The following is an 18,889-nucleotide window of genomic DNA, read 5'->3' as shown; positions in this document are numbered from 1 at the left end:
GAGAGAGAAAGAGAGACACAGAGAGAGACAGAGAGCATCACAAGCTAAACGGTGAGCTTTCCCTTCCATCTGCAAGCCCATTGAGGTCTGTTTTTAGGCAAGACGAATTCATGCTTCATGCACGGCAGCCGGGTTATTCTATGAAAAACACAAGTCTAGACTTAATAGCCGTTAACTGCAGCAAAAAAAAAAATCTAAATGCCGCTCCGTTCATAATTGGGCTATGAATCTTATTTCTCTTGTACATGTGGGTTAAGATGTCAGCGGGGATCAATGGAGCGGAGGGGGTGAAAAAAAAGCGGGCAGTGGGCAAAAGGGAAGCGAGCAAAAGTTTCTTTGATTTGGTGAAGTTGCAAGCCTCACGGGCAAAAGGGAGAGAGAGAGAGAGAGAGGAGGAGAAAGAAAGAAAGAGAGAGAGAGAGAGAGAGAGAGAGAGAGAGCTGTCACTTTAAACCATTAACTTTCGCTATAAAACTCCTCCAATAAAAATGACAGCTGCAGCCTCTCTCTCAAAAGGAGAGCAGAGGCATCGCATCAGGAGCACAGGACTGGACTGGCTGTAAAAAGACAAACTTGGCCAAATGCTTTTTGCCGCTGCAATTCCACCCAGGCCCAGCCCACTCCCACCACACTTAAGGCGGCTTTCCATATACATGGACTTACCTAGCCCCACCCCACACCGCCCACCACAGCGACGGTTTCCACTACAATGAAGTGTGTAGAGTGGTGTGTAAGTGGTACTAAACTGGTGCCTAAAAAGTACCCAGTCTTGGGTAGGTCTGAGCTGGGCTAAGCGGGGCTAAAGCTGTGATAAAGCTGATTGGTCGGCTCACAGCTGTGTCTGTCCACTCAGGTGTCTGTAAAATGTAAACACTACGGTAGCAGTGTTGCCATGTCCACTTATTATAAGCAACATTGGGCTTATTTTTCTGTAAAGTTGCTTGTAAATATTGGTAGTACTTTTACTCCACTACAATTATCTGAAAACGTATTAGTTACTAGTTACTAGTTACTTTTCAGATATAAATGATTACATTATAAAACATACATTAAGCCCTATTTTATACCTAGGCTATTTGAAAATAGCCGATCTACAAGCTCACAACGCATCGCATCATTGTAGATCTGCTATTTTCAAACATTTTAGTACTTACTTTTGGTACCTTAAGTACATTTTGATACCAATAGTTTTTGTACTTTTACTCAAGTAATTCCAGACTTTCACTTGTAGAGTGCTTCTACATTGCAGTATTGATACTTTTACTTAAGTAAAACATTTGAGTACTTTTTCCACCACTGCTTGTTTCTAAAATGTAGTTGATTATTTGGGGCTTGTTTCATATGTTGTTGAAACCAGTGGTTCTTAAACATTTTCATGTCAAGGACCCCCAAATTAATATGTATTTGTCAACATTATATATGTATATATTTTTTTTAAATAGCAGATGCACACACTCACAATGCGTTGCATCGCTACGCGTAGTCATAGTCGCTTCTTTTGGGATCGTTTTCATAGACCTGATTGCTTATTTTTTTCTGCTAAACCTGGCAACAATGAATGTGCGACGATACACGCTAATAATGTTTTTTATATAAGTGATGGCAACGTGTTTAAACACCACACAGGTCTTCCCAACAATAGCGAAGATTAAAGTCAGGGTGAACATGGCCAAATAATAACTTAAGAGCCAAACTAGCTCTGAGGAAGCACGCTAGCATTTAGGCTAACCCTGTAGCCTGAGGCTAAGTTGGTGTGTTAAAGAAAGGGGCGTTGATTTCCTTCGGGAGGGGAGGGGAGGGTGGGGATTTTGCGAGTGGGGACTTTTGTGCAATGGAAACGCAAGACATTTTGAAGCGGTGCGGTGCGGTTCTGGACTGTACTGGACAGTGTCGTGCTTATGCTGTGATGGAAAAGCGGCTATAGACACCTACCGACAGACGCGCGCACACGCGCGCACGTCCACACACACACACACACACACACACACACACACACACACACACACACACACACAGACCCCTACCCAACAGACACACACCCTCTCCCAGTATTACCTTTGTTCCTGAGTTACTGCCACAGAAGGAATGTAGCCCTCCCTTAGAACCACTCACCTACATAGACACACATGTGTGCGCATTCACTCAACTCTCTCTCTCTCACACACACACACACACACCCCCCCCCCCCCCCCACACACACACACACACACACACCACCATCACCACCGCCATAAATCTCACTTTCTCATCAAAGACCATGAACTTCACTGTTTTTTTTTGGTTGAGCGGTGTGGATGGGGGGATGTGCGGGGATGTGGGTGGGTGTGGGTGGGTCTGGGTGGGGGGTGGTGGGGGGGGGGGTAGTCGGAGGTGTCTTCACACAGAATCCAGCAGCAGCAGCAGCAGCACAGTTTAATGGTGGGATGTTTTAAGCACGTCAGACCACTGGACTCAAGAATAACACCACGCTGCCTTGTAACAGGTGGTCAAACATGCCTTTGGAGCAGACAAAACAGGCAGCACCCAACTCTAATGTGCAAATCAGGCCTTGTGAAGAAAAAAGAAAAAAAAGAGAAAAAAACCTGCAGCAATTTAAGCTTGCCTTAAACAACAGATGGCTTCATTTTCTTTGGCTGGCTGTGTTCAAGGGGAAATCACCAAACAGGTCCGATTCCATTTCTGCCTTTTTACAGAAATTAACATTTCTGTCTACCCATCTCTGCACAAACGATTTCACGTCGAGGATCCCCACATCTATATGCATTTGGCCGCTGACCATACGACCATACCCCCATAAGAGAAGCTTTGTGTTGTTAAATTAGATTTAGCACAGAATTCAACAACTGTCAGTGCTGTGTGGACAGAGTGAAACCTATGATCGAGTCACACTTATAGAGTACATTATCTCATTGGCTTAACTTCTATCCAGTGAACTAATAGTGAAATTAATCTGTTCCTCTTTTTGCTGATTTTCGTATTTTAGTTTTCTTTGTATCATTCAATATTTCTAAAATATGGTAGACTACCCTAAAACATAAATATGATTTCATTATCAGGCCACTTAAGCTGCCAAACCACCTCTTAAAATGTGGTTTAAAAAGGGGTGGGTGTGTCAGTTTATTCTAAACGGTGGGCATGTCTTTCTGGATATAAACTCTTCCACTGGTGTGGATGTTATTCAATACAGTCCAATACAGAGTGTCAGTGTGTGTCTCAACACCCAAAACAGTTCCAAAACCTTGCTTGACTTTCAAACAGCAATGTGTTTCTATACTGTACAGTATATCACATTCATAAATTAACCCCTGTATTTGTTTTAAATCACGCATTAAATGTAAAAAAAACAAAGTCATCCACATATCTGTAGAGCACATTATTAATTACCTGTACTCAAATATATTATGTATAATAAGGTACACATAATGACATACCTGTAGTGTACACAGTAAACTCTGAGAATGCACAAATGTACATGGTTTGGTTAAACATGTACAATCATAGAGTTAAATTAAGACTCCTGATTCTACAGCAAATGCTCAACCACAACACAGTCTAAGAAGTTCATAGACAGTTCTTCTACAAGGCAAAATCCGGAGTGTTCATTTAACTTTGACTGTGTACTAAACTAGAGTAGGCTAAGCACTATCAGAAGTTGTAAGTAGATGGTCTGACAGTCTGTCTATAGGGCCAGACAACCATGGTGGTGTACTATTAAATAAATAACAGTTAACAGAAAATAACAAGCCAAACAGAAAATCTGCCATTTTATCAGCAAAACCGCTTAGCAGACTTAGACATGTTTATAGTTCAAAGAAAGGCTATACACTCCCAAAAGAGTCTATTCTCCTCAACATAATACTGCATACAGCATGTGGACTATTCTAAAGATTGGGTTCATGTTCGTTTGACTATCAATGTCACCAAGTCATTCTTCGTAGCTTAATGTCAAAGCAGGTGTGTGTGTGTGTGAGCGTGAGCGTGAGCGTGAGTGTGTGTGTGTGTGTGTGTGTGTGTGTGTGTGTGTGTGTGTGTGTGTGTGTGTGTGTGTGTGTGTGTGTGTGTGTGTGTATGTATAGGGGGGGTTAACAGACGCAGGGCAGCACATCAGCATACAGGACACAGAAGCACGCCGTGGGGGGATGTCGTCATCACAGGCAACAACCGATCCATAATTGTAAAATGCGCTGGCTGTCATTCCTAATGACAGAATCCCTAATGCGTTGCAGCAAAAGGCAAGCCGGACGGATAATTACACCGGGCAGGTGGTTATTTTTTAATCGATACGTTCAAGGACTCGCCAAGAGTTAGCGGTGTCCTTGAAGCGGGGCCAATTAACAAATCGGCACCCAGAGTGGACCTCTGACGGAGGAAGTTTATGTATAAATGGTGATTTAAAGAGAGCGACAAATGAGGAGTTGGCAATAAAGCGGCGCTGCTGATGCAGCATCACGGCTCCGTCAGAGAGGAGAAGAAAAAGAAAAACATCCAACAAAACGTGCTGATTGCAGGGGGAAGGCATCTGCCTCACATAACCGCTTCCAAGTAATGCCTAATTTATGCTCTGCGGTGAGCATAGCTGATCTACTGGCTCACAACACGCTGCGGGGAAGCGCTGCAAAGCTTCTATATTGGCAATTTTCTGATAGATCCAAGCTTAACCAACGTGAACCCCCAACATCACTATTCTGGGGGGGGGGGGGGGGTGGGGACGTTCTGCAATAAATAGAAGATCTACAAGCTCGTGTGAGGCTGTGGATTTTTGGTAAAGAGATTTGGCGTAGAGTGGAGAAAAAAAAAACACAGTATAGTTGCAACTCAGGTCCGTTTTACTAAGTATAGAGTGTTTAAGTGATTAACGGATATTGCACAGACAGTGCCACCAGAAGAGGGCTTGGCGCCTGAATTTTGCCAACACATGCTGCCTGTGCCTCAAGTTACAGCATGCATGTACGTACGTCCCCTCAACTCTGCATGCATGGGAGCCTCTGTCTGTGTACGTTTAAGCCGGCCGGGAACTTTAATCATTTCCAACACGGGATACACAATACTGCGCACACACAGTAAAATCCTCAATGTTTATTCACCCATTTGTAACCCCCGAGGGGGAGTGTACAAAAGTAACCAAACGGACCCTTACGGGTCCGTTTGGTTACATTTGTGCCTCTCTCTCCTTGGAAGTTAAATGAACGCTCTGGATTTTTCTTCTTTTTTTCTTCTTTTTTACCGTTGCACCTGTAATAACAACCTGTCAGTTTGTGTAATGGTGGCAGTTTAGCATATTTCTGGGAAGCCACAATAAAGGGTTTGCCGGCGCGGTGACAGTGTCAGCGGAGTATAGGGCCTCTGTAACAGGAGATAGCAAGCCCTTCGGTGTCTCAGAACTCCCCGCCACTCTCTCTCGCTCTCTCGGGGCTGCATGGTGGCAGTGGCGGCGGTGTTGTGTGTGTGTGTGGGGACTGGCTGATGATGTGTGTCAAGGTGTAACATGACGCCCTCATGAAAGAGAAGCAGACACAATAACAGGGCTCCTCCTCAGCCTATACTAGCTCTCGGCTACGTCTCTCTCTCTCTCTCTCTCTCTCTCTGCTACAGGGGACAAGGTGTGCTCTGTTCACTTGACAGACTCGTACAGTAGCTCTTGTCCATTAATGATTTACAGTACAGTCTGCTTGTTGTGCGATTGTGTGTGGCTGGTGGGGGGGCGGGGGGGACGTGTGCGTGTGTGTGTGTGTGTGTGTGTGTGTGTGTGTGTGTGTGTGTGTGTGTGTGTGTGTGTGTGTGTGTGCGTGCGTGTGCGTCTAAGAGAGATAAGGAGAGAGACAGGACAGAAAGAGAGCGTGTGCGTGGGAGAGAGATTTAAGTGACACTATTTGAACTAAACGATTATCGATCGCCGCGATCGGAAAGTCACCGACATCGTTTCCAATCGGGATCACACACACTCGGAAGTCTTGCTCGTCTTACTGTATAATAATTCATTTCAGCTTTAATGACAAAATACCTGGATCTCTCAATTAAAAAAGTTGAATGGAAGCAGCAGGAAAGTACAAGGACAGACTTCACGTGGACTGCAGTCAATTGTTGCCTAGAAAAGTGTGTTTGTATTGTGTATTGCATGTACATGTTTTGTATTTTGATGTTGCATTTCCTCGTCCCTCGCTGTCCATCCCATTAGCTGCGAATAGCCACTGATGCCTATGTATTGAACACAGCCTATACACAGCATGTGATCATGCACCATGTGTCAACACAATTAGAATACAACATATCTTCCTCATCTTAACTAGAAAACACCTATACTTGTACCACTCACATGCCATTACATCCCTATAAAAAAAACTGTCTTACATAGATTGCTAGTTAGTTCATAGTAACAGGCTATTTTCTGCAGAAACATGCAGTAGATTCCATTGCACTCTCTGGGCTCCTTTAGTTTAGGGGGTTCTAAATTGACCCTTAACGAGTCTGTAACTCTGACAGCGTACAAATGGAACCAAATGGACCCGTTAGGGTCCATTTGGTTCCATTTGTACGCTGTCAGAGTTAAGGGGAGACCTTGAAGTGTAAAAGTTCGAGAGCCATTGCAGTAGAGTAGCCTGCCTACTAATAGGAACGACTTTCTTCACAAATGCACATATTGCTCAGGCTGAGCAACGTTGCAAGTTTCAAGTCCAACTTTCACTTTAAGTGCTGATTGAGTTCAATTTCTAATAGGAGTGCAAGTTTAAGGACACCGATTCAGTTCTAACAAAAAATATTTACATAAGGAACAGAATGGGACTGCATGTATATCTATGTAACACGTGAAAAACTGAATTTGCAGTAGCCTATTACCTCTCTCTGTCTGAGAGTCTCACCAGAGAGAAAATAGCCTACTATTTTTGCGCACAGAAATGCCAACATATGAACCCACGTTCAAGAGTAACAAACACGTGTTTAAAAGCCATATAAATCCAGTTAACGTAGCAAAAATTGTCCACTAAAAAGTTGGGCTCGGGAGTCGCAGGAATCGCCCGTGCATTGTAAACTATAAGGCTATTCCTCTCTCCTGAGTCTCCTCTGCTGTGAGCTATACCAGTTTGTTTATTTTTTCTGATGGAATTATAAGCGATCTATTCAAATCGATCCATTATTAAAACGCACAAAGTTAAACACGTATAAATGGACGTGTCGTTGTTGTGTGTGTGTGTGTGTGTGTGTGTATTGGAAGGCGAATGCGCACCGCTTACGCCCGATCTCTCCATATAAATGAGATGTCACCGTTTTATCAGTGAATGTCATCAGCTCAGATAGGGAGCTCACTTCAAGCTCCGAGCGAAAGTGTCGAGCGTCTGTCTGACTGACTTGCATCTGATCGCGGCGTGGCATACTTATGTCTCTCTCTCACACTCTTTCCCCCTCTCTCTCTCTCTCTCTCTCTCTCTCTCTCTCTCTCTCTCTCTCTCTCTCTCTCTCTCTCTCTTTATCACTTTAATCATCGTGTAGACGTATCGGTAAAATAACACATGATACAATCTATGATCCGCTGTACTATCTCTGTGCGTCAACGAGGTTTAACGTGTTGATGCATTTTTTTTGCCGTTCCATGCGCTGTCAAAAGGCGCACTGATGGTTGGTGCAACGGGGCACACTTTCACATTAATCTGATCAGAACATAAAGTCACATCAAAAAATCGCACACATGATCAGCATGATCACACATACCAGCATGACTAAAAGACTTGACTAACATGATCGCGATCGGAAAGAATACAAAATGAATGAATAAAAAACTTACCCAGTGACAGGAACGGTTTGGTTTCCATGTCTCTAAGTGTGGTGGGTTAGCTCATGCCCAGCTTGAAACCACCGCGTTTAGGACTTTATTCTCGGGCTTGAATAAGGGACCTCCAGGGGACCACCACCGCTGGGGTCCAAAACTATAGGACGATCAAGACTGATCAAGACTGCGATAATAAAATAAAAAAAACGGACCAGTCTTTCCAATGGTGATGTGTGATATAGTCTCACCGATCTAACCTAATGTTTCTACTTCTGTTTGCTCACTCAGCTGAGTGTGTGCACACACACATACACACACACACATACATACATACACACACACTCCTCCAGTCCTCTTTCGCTTGGTGTACAACAACTCCAACTACTGGATCTGCACTGCAAAAGGGACCCACGCAGGGGGTACTCCAACACACGCAAGCGAACTTGCAACGACACACCGGGTTCAGTGGGAAAAGGAGGGAGAGGGAGGGGATCAGTGGTGAGAAAAAGTACTCAAATGTTTTACTTAAGTAAAAGTGTCAGTACTGCCATGAAATACTCTGTTACTGTTAGAAGTGAAAGTCCGGAATTCGAAATTGACTTGAGTAAAAGTGCAAGTATTGGTGTCAATATGTACTTAAAGTACCAAAAGTAGAAAGTACTCATTATGCAGAATGTCCAAAGTTTTCTAATGTTTAAAAATCTTTTGAAAATAGCAGATCTACAAGCTCACAATGCATCGGCTATTTTCAAATGTCCGAAATGTATATTTATATATAAATATACATTTATGAATGTTATATGTATATAGGGCTGAAGTGGTTAATGTATGTTTTGTAATAATTATCAAAATCTACAAAGTAACTAGTTACTAAAGTTTTTTTGTAGTGGACTAAAAGTATAATATTTACCTCTGAGATGTAGTGGAGTAGAAGTACTGAAGTACAGAACATTTTAAATATTCCAGTAAAGTAAAAAATACCTCAAAATTGTACCTCAAAACAGTACTTGAGTACATGTACTTAGTTACTTTACACCATTGGAGGGGATGTATGGCTGTTTCCTTCCCTACCTATGTTGAATGCACTTAATGTAAGGCTTTGGATAAAAGCATCTGCTAAATGACTGATGTAATGTAATGTTGTTGTTTATGAACTTTAATAGTTTCACTCTTTGTTTTGAATGGGATGGAACAACACAACATGTTGACTATTCTGTGCAAATCAATCCAAAAATATTGCCAGTGTTTGTAGCCTTCTTTGCCAGTGGTTCTCAAACTTTTTCATTGTCAAGGACCCCCACATTTATATATGTATTTGGCCGCGGACCCTCATCTCAAAATATTTTGTTCCAGGGACCCCCAGAAGCAAAGATTCAAGTTACAAACGCTCGCTTTAAAAAAAAAATACATATTCAAAGGTTTGCAAACATTTTCAAGATATTTCAAAAATAGCAGATCTACAAGCTCATAGCGCGGCACTCGGTGCCGCGCTATGAGCTTGTATATCTGCTATTTTTGAATAGCCAAAGTATAAAAGGTTAAAGTGGTTAAAATTATTGTGATGCTATATTAACACATTTTGCTGGGGGCCTCCTGGAACCCCCCCAAGGACCCCTGGGGGTCCCCGGACCCCACTTTGAGAACCACCGGCCTATGCAGCCTACATATTTTCAGGGAACATGGCCAGGAGCAGCAACTGGGCTGCTTATAATCAGATATGATTATTGTTTCAATTTATCGCAGTTGTTTTAACCAGGTCACACATAGTATGTTTGGACCAGGCTATTGGTCTGGTACGTAAATATTTCAACCAAAATGTATTAATCACAAAAGGCAATGAACCCCAGTCATGGTATAAAGGCTACTGTAACATTTGTTGGAAAGAGAGACATTTAAGAGATGTTAGGCTACCAAATAAAAGACAGTAATAGAAAACGTATATGAAGTATATGTGTGAAAGTTGGACATTCATCATTTGGTCATAACCAACTCTATCAACCTCAGTAGATAGAGAGAGTTGTATTCAAAAGCCATCATCGTGATGACAAGTAAAATAATAATAATGTATATTTATTATCATTTCTGCGGATGCATCTACGTTTTAGGGCAGATTTACACAAACCTCAGCTATATATATATATACACCAAGCAGCGGGCACACCCAATTTACACAACTGACATTGCATTTAGAACAGTGCGAGATCTGGGTCATTTCTCCATCATTGTTCGCCACTTCCATCCTGCTCTGTGCTGCTGGCCATGGCCGTTTATATCTCTAATCCAAACTACATCCATCTATCTTTGCCTCCATCTTCCGTCCCTCAACACTGGCTGCACACATGGAAGAGAGGAGTGTTTTAGGTGTACATTTCAGACGGAGGAGTGAAAAATGTCTTATCTTTGGCCCGGAGAGTTTGTTCGAGGCTGCTCTGAAGTCGAGAGCCACAGCAGCAAACACTCTCTGGTTTCCCTCTTAAATCCCATATGTGGTGCATAGGAATGTGATGTAACAGTGTACCACAGCTTCGTCCAGCAGCCATCCTCTAGGCCTGCCGAGGAGACTGCTAATATTAAACACTTGAAGGTGTTCACCACCACGTTCTTGCACTGAGGCGAGATGCATAATTAATGCAATGCATGGCACATCAAAGATCAAAGGCAGTTGCGGAAAGGAAAAAAAGAAAAGGAAAGTACGTGTGACTGGGCGCTGATTCAAGATAAGCATGCATGTGTGTGTGTGTGTGTGTGTGTGTGTGTGTGTGTGTGTGTGTGTGTGTGTGTGTGTGTGTGTGTGTGTGTGCGTGCGTGCGTGCGGGCATCAGTCTGTGCATTTTTTGTTTTTGTATGTCTAAGTAGCCATCACCTATTCTTTCTCACCAATTACTGTATTTCCTCAGTATACATTTAAACCATAAATTCACAAAGGGTCATTGGACACGTAAGGGTACATTTTTACACTCTTAGATTTGAATGAATACCTAAAATAGACCAATAAGAGTAATTGGACCTGTAAGAGTAAAAAAGAAATACCCACTGTATAATGGTCTCAGAATTGCACTCGAAATTAAATTAAAACTGAGGCTTTGGCTGTGTCGAATGTATTATTATCCTATTTGAACAAAGTAGAATAGTAGCTCTGAAGCTCCTTGCCCGTCAGTCACATATGACAGATGCATCTCTCTCTCTCTCTCTCTCTCTCTCTCTCTCTCTCTCTCTCTGCAGATTTATTTTAATTCTATGGAAGGGAGGAATATGAGAGAGAGCAACAAAAAACAACAACAACATGAAGGTTTTTTTTTTGTTGGGTGCAGCTAAGATATCCTGTTTTGTTCATCGTTCTTCAAAGTAACGCGATTATCAATCAGCGTATTGTCTCTTGTTTCTTTGCATGTTGCTGCGTGGTGCTTTCTGATCACTAGTCTGCTCGGGGGAGAGGGGGGGTAGGGGAGGGGTAGGAAGAAGAGAATACCGTGTCTTATTTGTCCTCGGTTCCACAGAAAGGCTGTTTTGCCTTGGGCCCTAGCGCTCTGTAATCGAAGACAGACACAACACAGTCTCTTTTAAACACCTCAATCGCACACCCCAGCTCTCTCATCTGCCACCGTTAGACCAAGCTATTTAATCCCTAAACTTTGGCCGTGATTAATAGCCGTCTGACCCCTCACCTCCATCCATATAAATTCTCAGGAGACTGTTTTGGCTCTCTCTCTCTCTCTCCAAAGTGTGCTTCACACTGCTTCTTATTGGGCTCTGGTGTCTGCAACTCCAAGAGTGTAAAAAAAAATGGAACCAAATGGTTCCATTTGGTTCCATTTGTTTTACACTCTTGGAGTTCAATGAACACTGAGGAGTGTTCATTGCTTAGGCCTACTCTCGACAGCAGGCTATTACTGCAGATATTATCAAACATTTTCATGTCAAGGACCCCCAAATTGATACGTATTTAACCCATTAAGACCTGGTCACTTTAGATTTCTTTGGCTATTCAAAAATAGCAGATATACAAACTCATAGCGCGGCACCGAGTGCCGCGCTATGAGCTTGTAGATCTGCTATTTTAAAAAAATCTAGATAAAAAAAAAAAAAACTGTTAGGATTTAGAAAATCTATTTTTTATATTTTTTATTACTTCTATAGCTGTCTATTATACGGCACCGTATGTGGGGAGATAACAGTGGAGATAATGGAACCTATGATGATGTGAATAGTCATTCTTACACACTCTCTAATTGGACTCGACTTCCAGCCGGTCAAATAATAGTGAAATTGGCCCGGGCACCCAGCTACAATGTAGCCTGTCGCCTGTTCGAGTCCCGATCCCGACAGCCTTTGCTCCCCATCTCTCTCTTCCCATTTCCTGTCCTATCAATAATAAAGGCATAAAAAGCCCCAAAACAAATATTTAAAAAAAATAAAAACATTATAATGAAATTAAACTGTTCCTTATTTTGCTGGGGACACCTTGGAACCAATGACCCCTGCAGCACCCCAATTTTGAGAACCACAATCATGTATATCTTGGCTTCTTACAGTCTCTCTCTGTCCGTAACTCAGTCCAATTTTCTGTCTCTCTCTCTCTCTGTCTGTCTCATTTGCCTCCTCTTTAAGCAATGTGTTTGGGCCTCAGGGGCAGAGACCACCACTAACTATCACTATACACACTCTGCCATGGTGACTTTGACAGACAACCCCCCCCCCCTTCCCTCCCTCCCTCCCTCTCTTAAAGTGGGTGATAAATAGGACAAGGGGCTTTTGGTCTCCTTTGTGCCGTGACCATTCACAACAAGCTCATCCGTAAAAGTGATTATGGCTTCTTTCAGTGGCAATGACAATGGTGTCCAACCCTGAGAAATTCAGCGATAAACCACTTTACATGGGGGAACAGGACAGACGTACACCGCAATATGTGGTCTTGATTAAGATGAGGCCAAGTCACTTAACAAAGGAGACAGCTTTGTAGGGCCAGGGAAAATATAGGGGACGACTTCATGCGGTTAGGTTCTCTTCGTTTGACTCGGCGTACATTTGCAATTCTGACAATTTCACAAACGAAAAGTGACACCCGATTTGTGCTTTATCGTCCGACCGCGTTTTTCTCTGAAAATATAAATACATTTCGCTCCACAAGTTCAGACAGATTTGAGTTTAACCACTTGAACCCTGCTGGTCGTCCCTATTCTGGGCACATCATGACATAACATTGAAGAAGATCACAACACGTTGCGTTGCGACACATAGTGAGCTTGCAATGTAGATCGTCCTCTTTTCGGCAAAGAGATTTTAGTGTGTGTGTGTGTGTGGGGGGGGGGGGGGGGGCTAAGGATATACCCTTGTGGGCTCGAGGAAAAAGAGGTGCGTTGTGTGCCGGCGGAGGATCACAAAAGCGCGAGAGATCATTAGGGCGTTTGCTGAGGTGTTCGACGTCGTCTGCCCCCGAGGGAAGGTCTTGATCGTCACAACCCCGGGTTCACATTCCTTAACCCCGGGGTCAGGGCTTTTGTCTGAGGATAGCACTGAGGCAACTTCCCCTACGGAAACCAACAAGAGCTGACACACTGAATGCTACAGGAGGGACACAGAGACAGGAAGAGGGACCACCACCTCTCTCTCACACACTCAAATATTGCTATTTTGTCTAAGAACTAAGACTAAACCAACGCTTATTGAAAAGATGAACGATACATTGTGACACAATTCAAGGATAGCAGATTGAATTTGGAACCGTCCTTCTGGCAATTGCTTTTACACGCACACAACATTATATATACCGTATATACTTCTCTCTCTAAGCACGCACGCACGCACACGCGCGCGCGCACACACACACACACACACACACACACACACAATTCCCTGCTGTGTCTTTTGCTGGTGGAGCTCATTCCATCGGAGAGAGAGAGGTTTGCAAGATCTCTGCCCATCAAACGGAGGTTGATGGATGCCACCGAGCCAGGCGCAGGGCCAAAGAAACGGTGGTTAAAAAAAACGTGCGGCGGGCTGCACAATATTTTCATAAACGATTAGAGCCCATCCCCGCTCACGGCTATTATCAATATTGAACATTACATCAGCGGCATCGCCTGGCTTTGACACACTGGGGTTTTTGAATGCTGCCACGGGGCAGGCGTGGATCCCGGCCGCGGGAACGCCTGGAACTCAGGCATGCATCATTCTTTAATATCACATTAAAGTGAAATTGGCTACATTTAAACAGACACGGCGATAAATCTCCCCGGCTGCTTGGCGGCATGCAGCTGGTTTTATCGTGAGCGGGGTAGAATCGCCGTCCCCCTGCGGAGCATCATCTTCTTACCTACGACTGAGTCCCGTGTTATTGCATGATGATGGAGGTCCTGTTCTCCTGGAGAGGACAGATTGAGTGAGTGAGTTATATGGGCCTGTGGAGGTTTGAAGGCGTAGTCAAGTATTCTTTTTTTTTTTTTTGTTATCAATTTTTGAAGGTTGGAAGGGTAACCTGAGCAAGGTTGTGAACGTTGCTTTCCTCAAAATGCACGTATCACATATTTACTGTTTATGTGATTAGTCAGTAATTTAATCCTTAACCACATTAAGCCTGGTGTCCCTATTTAGGGCATAACATTGTAGGCAAAAGTTTAAAAACAAATGCATATAATCTATATTTCAAAAATAGAAGATCAGGCTATTTTTGTTCTGCAACACTGTCATGAAGTATAGAATAGTGTGTTTAATCCAACTCAGTAATGTAATCTGACTACATACTGTAGTGTACACTTATAGCATGCATCCTCCCAACTTTGACGGGGTAATACACAAATATAAAATTGTGATTAAGACCAGGAAAAGGCAACGTTTATGCCATATCACGATATCCAAAATCCCAGACGATATAGCTAGAATCATATCACACACACATATCGATATAACATTGAGATATTGTCTGCCTAGCCCTACTTCCAACACGACCTCGATTAATCCAACACCATAGGACCTGCGATGCGACCCGTTCAGAGCAATAGCACATGATTAACGTGAACATTTTGTCAGAATTCTGTCCGGATTATCATAACCCTGTTAAAATGTAATTGGTTACCTGCAGTATACACTCCAGGCTCAGAACATATCATTTGGAGTTTGAGTATTAGGCTACACTTTTTTTTTTTCTCAAATTTTTATCCCGCGATTTTGTAACCCTTATCTTTCACCCGGTGTCAATTTTCTAAGTGATCCTGGGCGCTACACTCCCCTCACCAGCCTAGGGAGGCCAGGGCCGAGCTCATGCCTCCTTCAAAGCATTAGAGCCAACTGACCTTCTTGTCACCTGACAGGGGAGAGTTTCCCTGGTTGGACAGGTCCGCGTCGCATCGCGGCGCATTGTGAGCTTGTAGATCGGCTATTTTCAAATAGGCGAAATGTATATAGGGCTGAAGTGGTTAATGTATGTTTTGTAAAAATAGTCAAAATCTACAAAGTAACTAGTAACTGAAGTTTTCAAATAATTGTAGTGGAGTAAAAGTACAATAAATGAGTGAAGTAGAAGTAAAAGTACCGAAAATTGGAAATACTCCGGTAAAGTAAAAATACCTCAAAACTGTACTTAAGTAAATGTACTTAGTTACTTTACACCACTGCCACAAACCACACTTTAAGTGCGTTGCGTGTCTTCGACCATGAATGTACCATACGTATATATATATATATATACTCCACTATGAACGTCCATACTGCACTTCAACACTACTCTCCATCATGCGTCCATCACAGCGGGAGTTGATCTACAGTAAACCTCCAAGTGCACACAAGGGTCTCCTATGTGAAGGCTTTCGCTCGCTATGGGCCAAGTATTTACCTTTCTAAATGACATATGAAGAGTTTTTAAGGCAGCACTGGGAGTCAGTGGGAGACTGGACATATCTGGTATTAGTCAATAGGTTTGTCCCGAGTGACTTTTCTTCCATAAAGTACAGCTGCGCGGGAGAGAGAGAGAGAGAGAGAGAGAGCGAGCGAGAGAGAGTGACACCATTGGACTTCAGCTGGGTAAACATTCCCTGCCGAGGCCAGAGATCTTGTGTACACACGGGGCACAGCGCACGTTCGCGCGGGGGGGGGCCACGGCGAGGATGGATGGGCCGACCTACAGTATAAGGCCAGAGTCCATGTGGGCACAGCGGTCAAAAATATGACAAGAAGAGACCACCGCCCACCACCATCATCCCCCTACGGAGATCTGTTATAGGGTACAGCACGGTCCGCTCGATAACAGAGACACATAGAGGTCTAATACAGGTCCGCGCACACGTGCACACGCGCGCACACACACACACACACATACAGAGGCATCTGTGTGCTTATGTGCATGCACACATACTGTATAGGCTCACAAGAACACATACACACACAGCATATCTTTTCTCTTGCCTTACTGTAACTCTGAGTGTTGCACAAATGTAACCAAATGGACCCCTTGCAGGTCCATTTGGTTACATCTGTGCAAGTCAAATGAGCACGGAGGATTTTTTGCCACGCAGGTTATGCGATACTCAAAAGCGCCTGTGAAGGAAATCGACTCAATGGGGCTTGAAAGAGACAGTAGAGTAATTTCACTGAGAGAGGGACATGCGAGTGAAGTGCAGTAACAGGACACCTTTACAGTGGCTTCCTGTACACTGAAATCCTCAGTGCTTATGTAACTAAATGGACCCGTAAAGGGTCCATTTTGGTTACATTTGTACACCCTCAGAGTTACACATGGATGATTCAAAAATGAGGACTTTACCTCTCTCACGCACTCACGCACGCACGCACGCGCACACACACACGCGCACACGAAGCATGAACTTTCTATCGCCGCCTGTTCCAGTCCATAAGCCAGGCAGAACTAAACAGACTGATTGCAAGGTATGTTGTTGAAGACATGCTTCCTATATCAACAGTTGTGTCTGTTGTGTGTGTATACTGCTACTTTTCATCATAGTGTGATAAAAGCTGAGTAGTTGTGTGTCGACTTGTCTCACACTGAGCCACAGCAAGACAAGTATGTATATATATATATTGGTTTTTTAAAGGAATGCAAAAGTTACTTTCCATATTAACTAACAACTTTTATGATGCAGTAATTACTTTTTTAAAGCAGTAACTAGTAGCACTCTCTCTCACACACACACACACGCATGTGCGTACGTGCGTATACGTACGTACGCACACATGCACGCACGCACGCAAGCACACGCATGCACATGTGTGTGCAGAACCACCAAGAGACTCATACATTAATATTATAATAATATTGGATAACTTGAATACTTTTTTACCGGATTTCATTTTCTAATCTGTCAGTTATTGTCAGAAAACATGATGGAATATAGTTTTATTGTATCGTTTGATTCCCTTAAAGACGGGGTGCCATGATTTTCAGTGATCCCCCCCCCCCCCTAAAACATAATCATCAGGTATTATGGTTATACTAGGAGGAAGATTTTTTTCAAAAAAGTGTACAGAAATGGTTAAAATTATGTTTTTATGTGGACACGCCTCCAGTTCATTAAGTATACCTGGTTCTCACCTTAGCACCTCCTCCATGCCTCCTCCGTGCCATCTATTAGAGAGTTACGCCAACTCCGTTCACTTCTTCGGGCCAGGTCTTCTACATACACATACATCGGCGAATAGTGACAAATCCCTAAACCGGAAGTTCATGGAATGCATTGAAGTCGACGGCTCCTTGTCACTATTTCCAGCTACAGTACATGAACCACGTGACCGACGCTGTTTCTGACCCCTCATTGGCGCAACTCTCTAATATAAGGCTCTGTCCTCCACCACCTTAGCACCACCCACCTGTCCTAGTCCCTCCTCCTCCTCATGCCCACACCTGTTGTGTTATGATAATGAGGGGGAGGGTATGTTTTTACTATGGCACTAAAGCGCTGTTTCTCTATTGGCACGTTTGACCCTCAAGGTTTCAGCCTCCAGGTAGAAACTCAAAATAGTCAGAGAAGACATAAAACACCATAAAAACACCACCAGGGGGCTTAATGAAGTTCTATCAACCTCATAGACACATGAAAAACAGAAAAAGTGCAAAACCATGGAACCACCTCTTTAATGTTTGTATTTCTCACTACACTTTATATATACTGTAGGACAGTATACGTTATTCTGTTTCTCTCTTCAGTTTTGTGTAACGTACTTTGTAGCTTTGTTTTGATAAGTGCTTTATCAATCAAATATGTTATTATTATAATTATTATTAAGTGTGTACTGTATGTCCATGCAGAGACTGCATGGTTACCCCACAGCAGCAAAGCAAAGCAGCCTGTGCACGTGCTCACACACACACACTATTAAAGCGTGTCTGTGTCTGTTAAACAGATGACCAGTATATCAAAGATGTCCAATGAAAATCCTTTCCAGCACAATATACTGCGCCGAGGAACTGACATGCAACGGGACGTGTGTTTGGAGGGGGCTTTTCTTCATGCCTTTGAGTCATGTAATGAATTGAAGATCCTGTAATATTCATGTCAGTTCGCGCGGGATCAAAAACGGCCATACGTTTGTCTGGGGGGGGGGGGGGGGGGGCAGGCAACCACCACCACCACCCCTTCCTCCATACACACACACACCCTGATGATCTGTGACCAACTGTACGCACACACACTGTCGAGTCCCCAGTGTTCATTTAACTCTTGCGGACCCTTACGGGTCCCATTTGTATTCTCTCCCGAGTTACAAACGGACACATTAACACTGAGGATTTCCCTGTGCTCGTGTGTGTGTGTGTGTGTGTGTGTGTGTGTGTGTGTGTGTGTGTGTGTGTGTGTGTGTGTGTGTGTGTGTGTGTGTGTCTGAGAGCCACACTCTCGCCGTGATTTACAGCCCCCCCCACCCTCTCCTCCCTCTGTCTCCTGGTTGTAGCGGCCACGGTGAAGGAGAGGCAGCTACAACGGACCCCTCTCTCTCTCTCTCTCTCTCCACGGGCCCGCCATAAATCTGACCACTTCCTTCCACTGTCTCTCACTTCAAGGGGGGAAGCCTGGGCCTGTTGCAAACACGATTAACCCCCTTCCTCCCCTTGTCCGTGCGCGCACACACACTAACACACACACACACACACACACACACACCCTCCACCCCAGTGCCTCCAGT

General features: G+C 43.6%; 1 protein-coding gene across 4 annotated transcripts in view; it reads right to left on the bottom strand.

Moving 5' to 3' along the window:
* The window catches only part of rxraa (retinoid X receptor, alpha a), a 204,006-nt gene extending 195,919 nt beyond the window's left edge, over window positions 1–8,087 (bottom strand). For all 4 annotated transcript variants that reach the window (XM_080419568.1, XM_080419570.1, XM_080419571.1 and 1 more), the window contains exon 1: window positions 7,778–8,087. In XM_080419568.1, the coding sequence (XP_080275694.1) occupies window positions 7,778–7,805 (28 nt within the window). In that variant the 5' untranslated portion in view covers window positions 7,806–8,087. The remainder of the gene's footprint in view (window positions 1–7,777) is intronic.
* Window positions 8,088–18,889: the final 10,802 nt, after the last annotated feature.

This window comes from Gymnoscopelus braueri, assembly GCF_963280865.1.
Source record: "Gymnoscopelus braueri genome assembly, chromosome: 22".
Classification (NCBI taxonomy): Eukaryota; Metazoa; Chordata; class Actinopteri; order Myctophiformes; family Myctophidae; genus Gymnoscopelus; species Gymnoscopelus braueri.
This window is presented reverse-complemented; position numbering and strand designations above follow the sequence as displayed.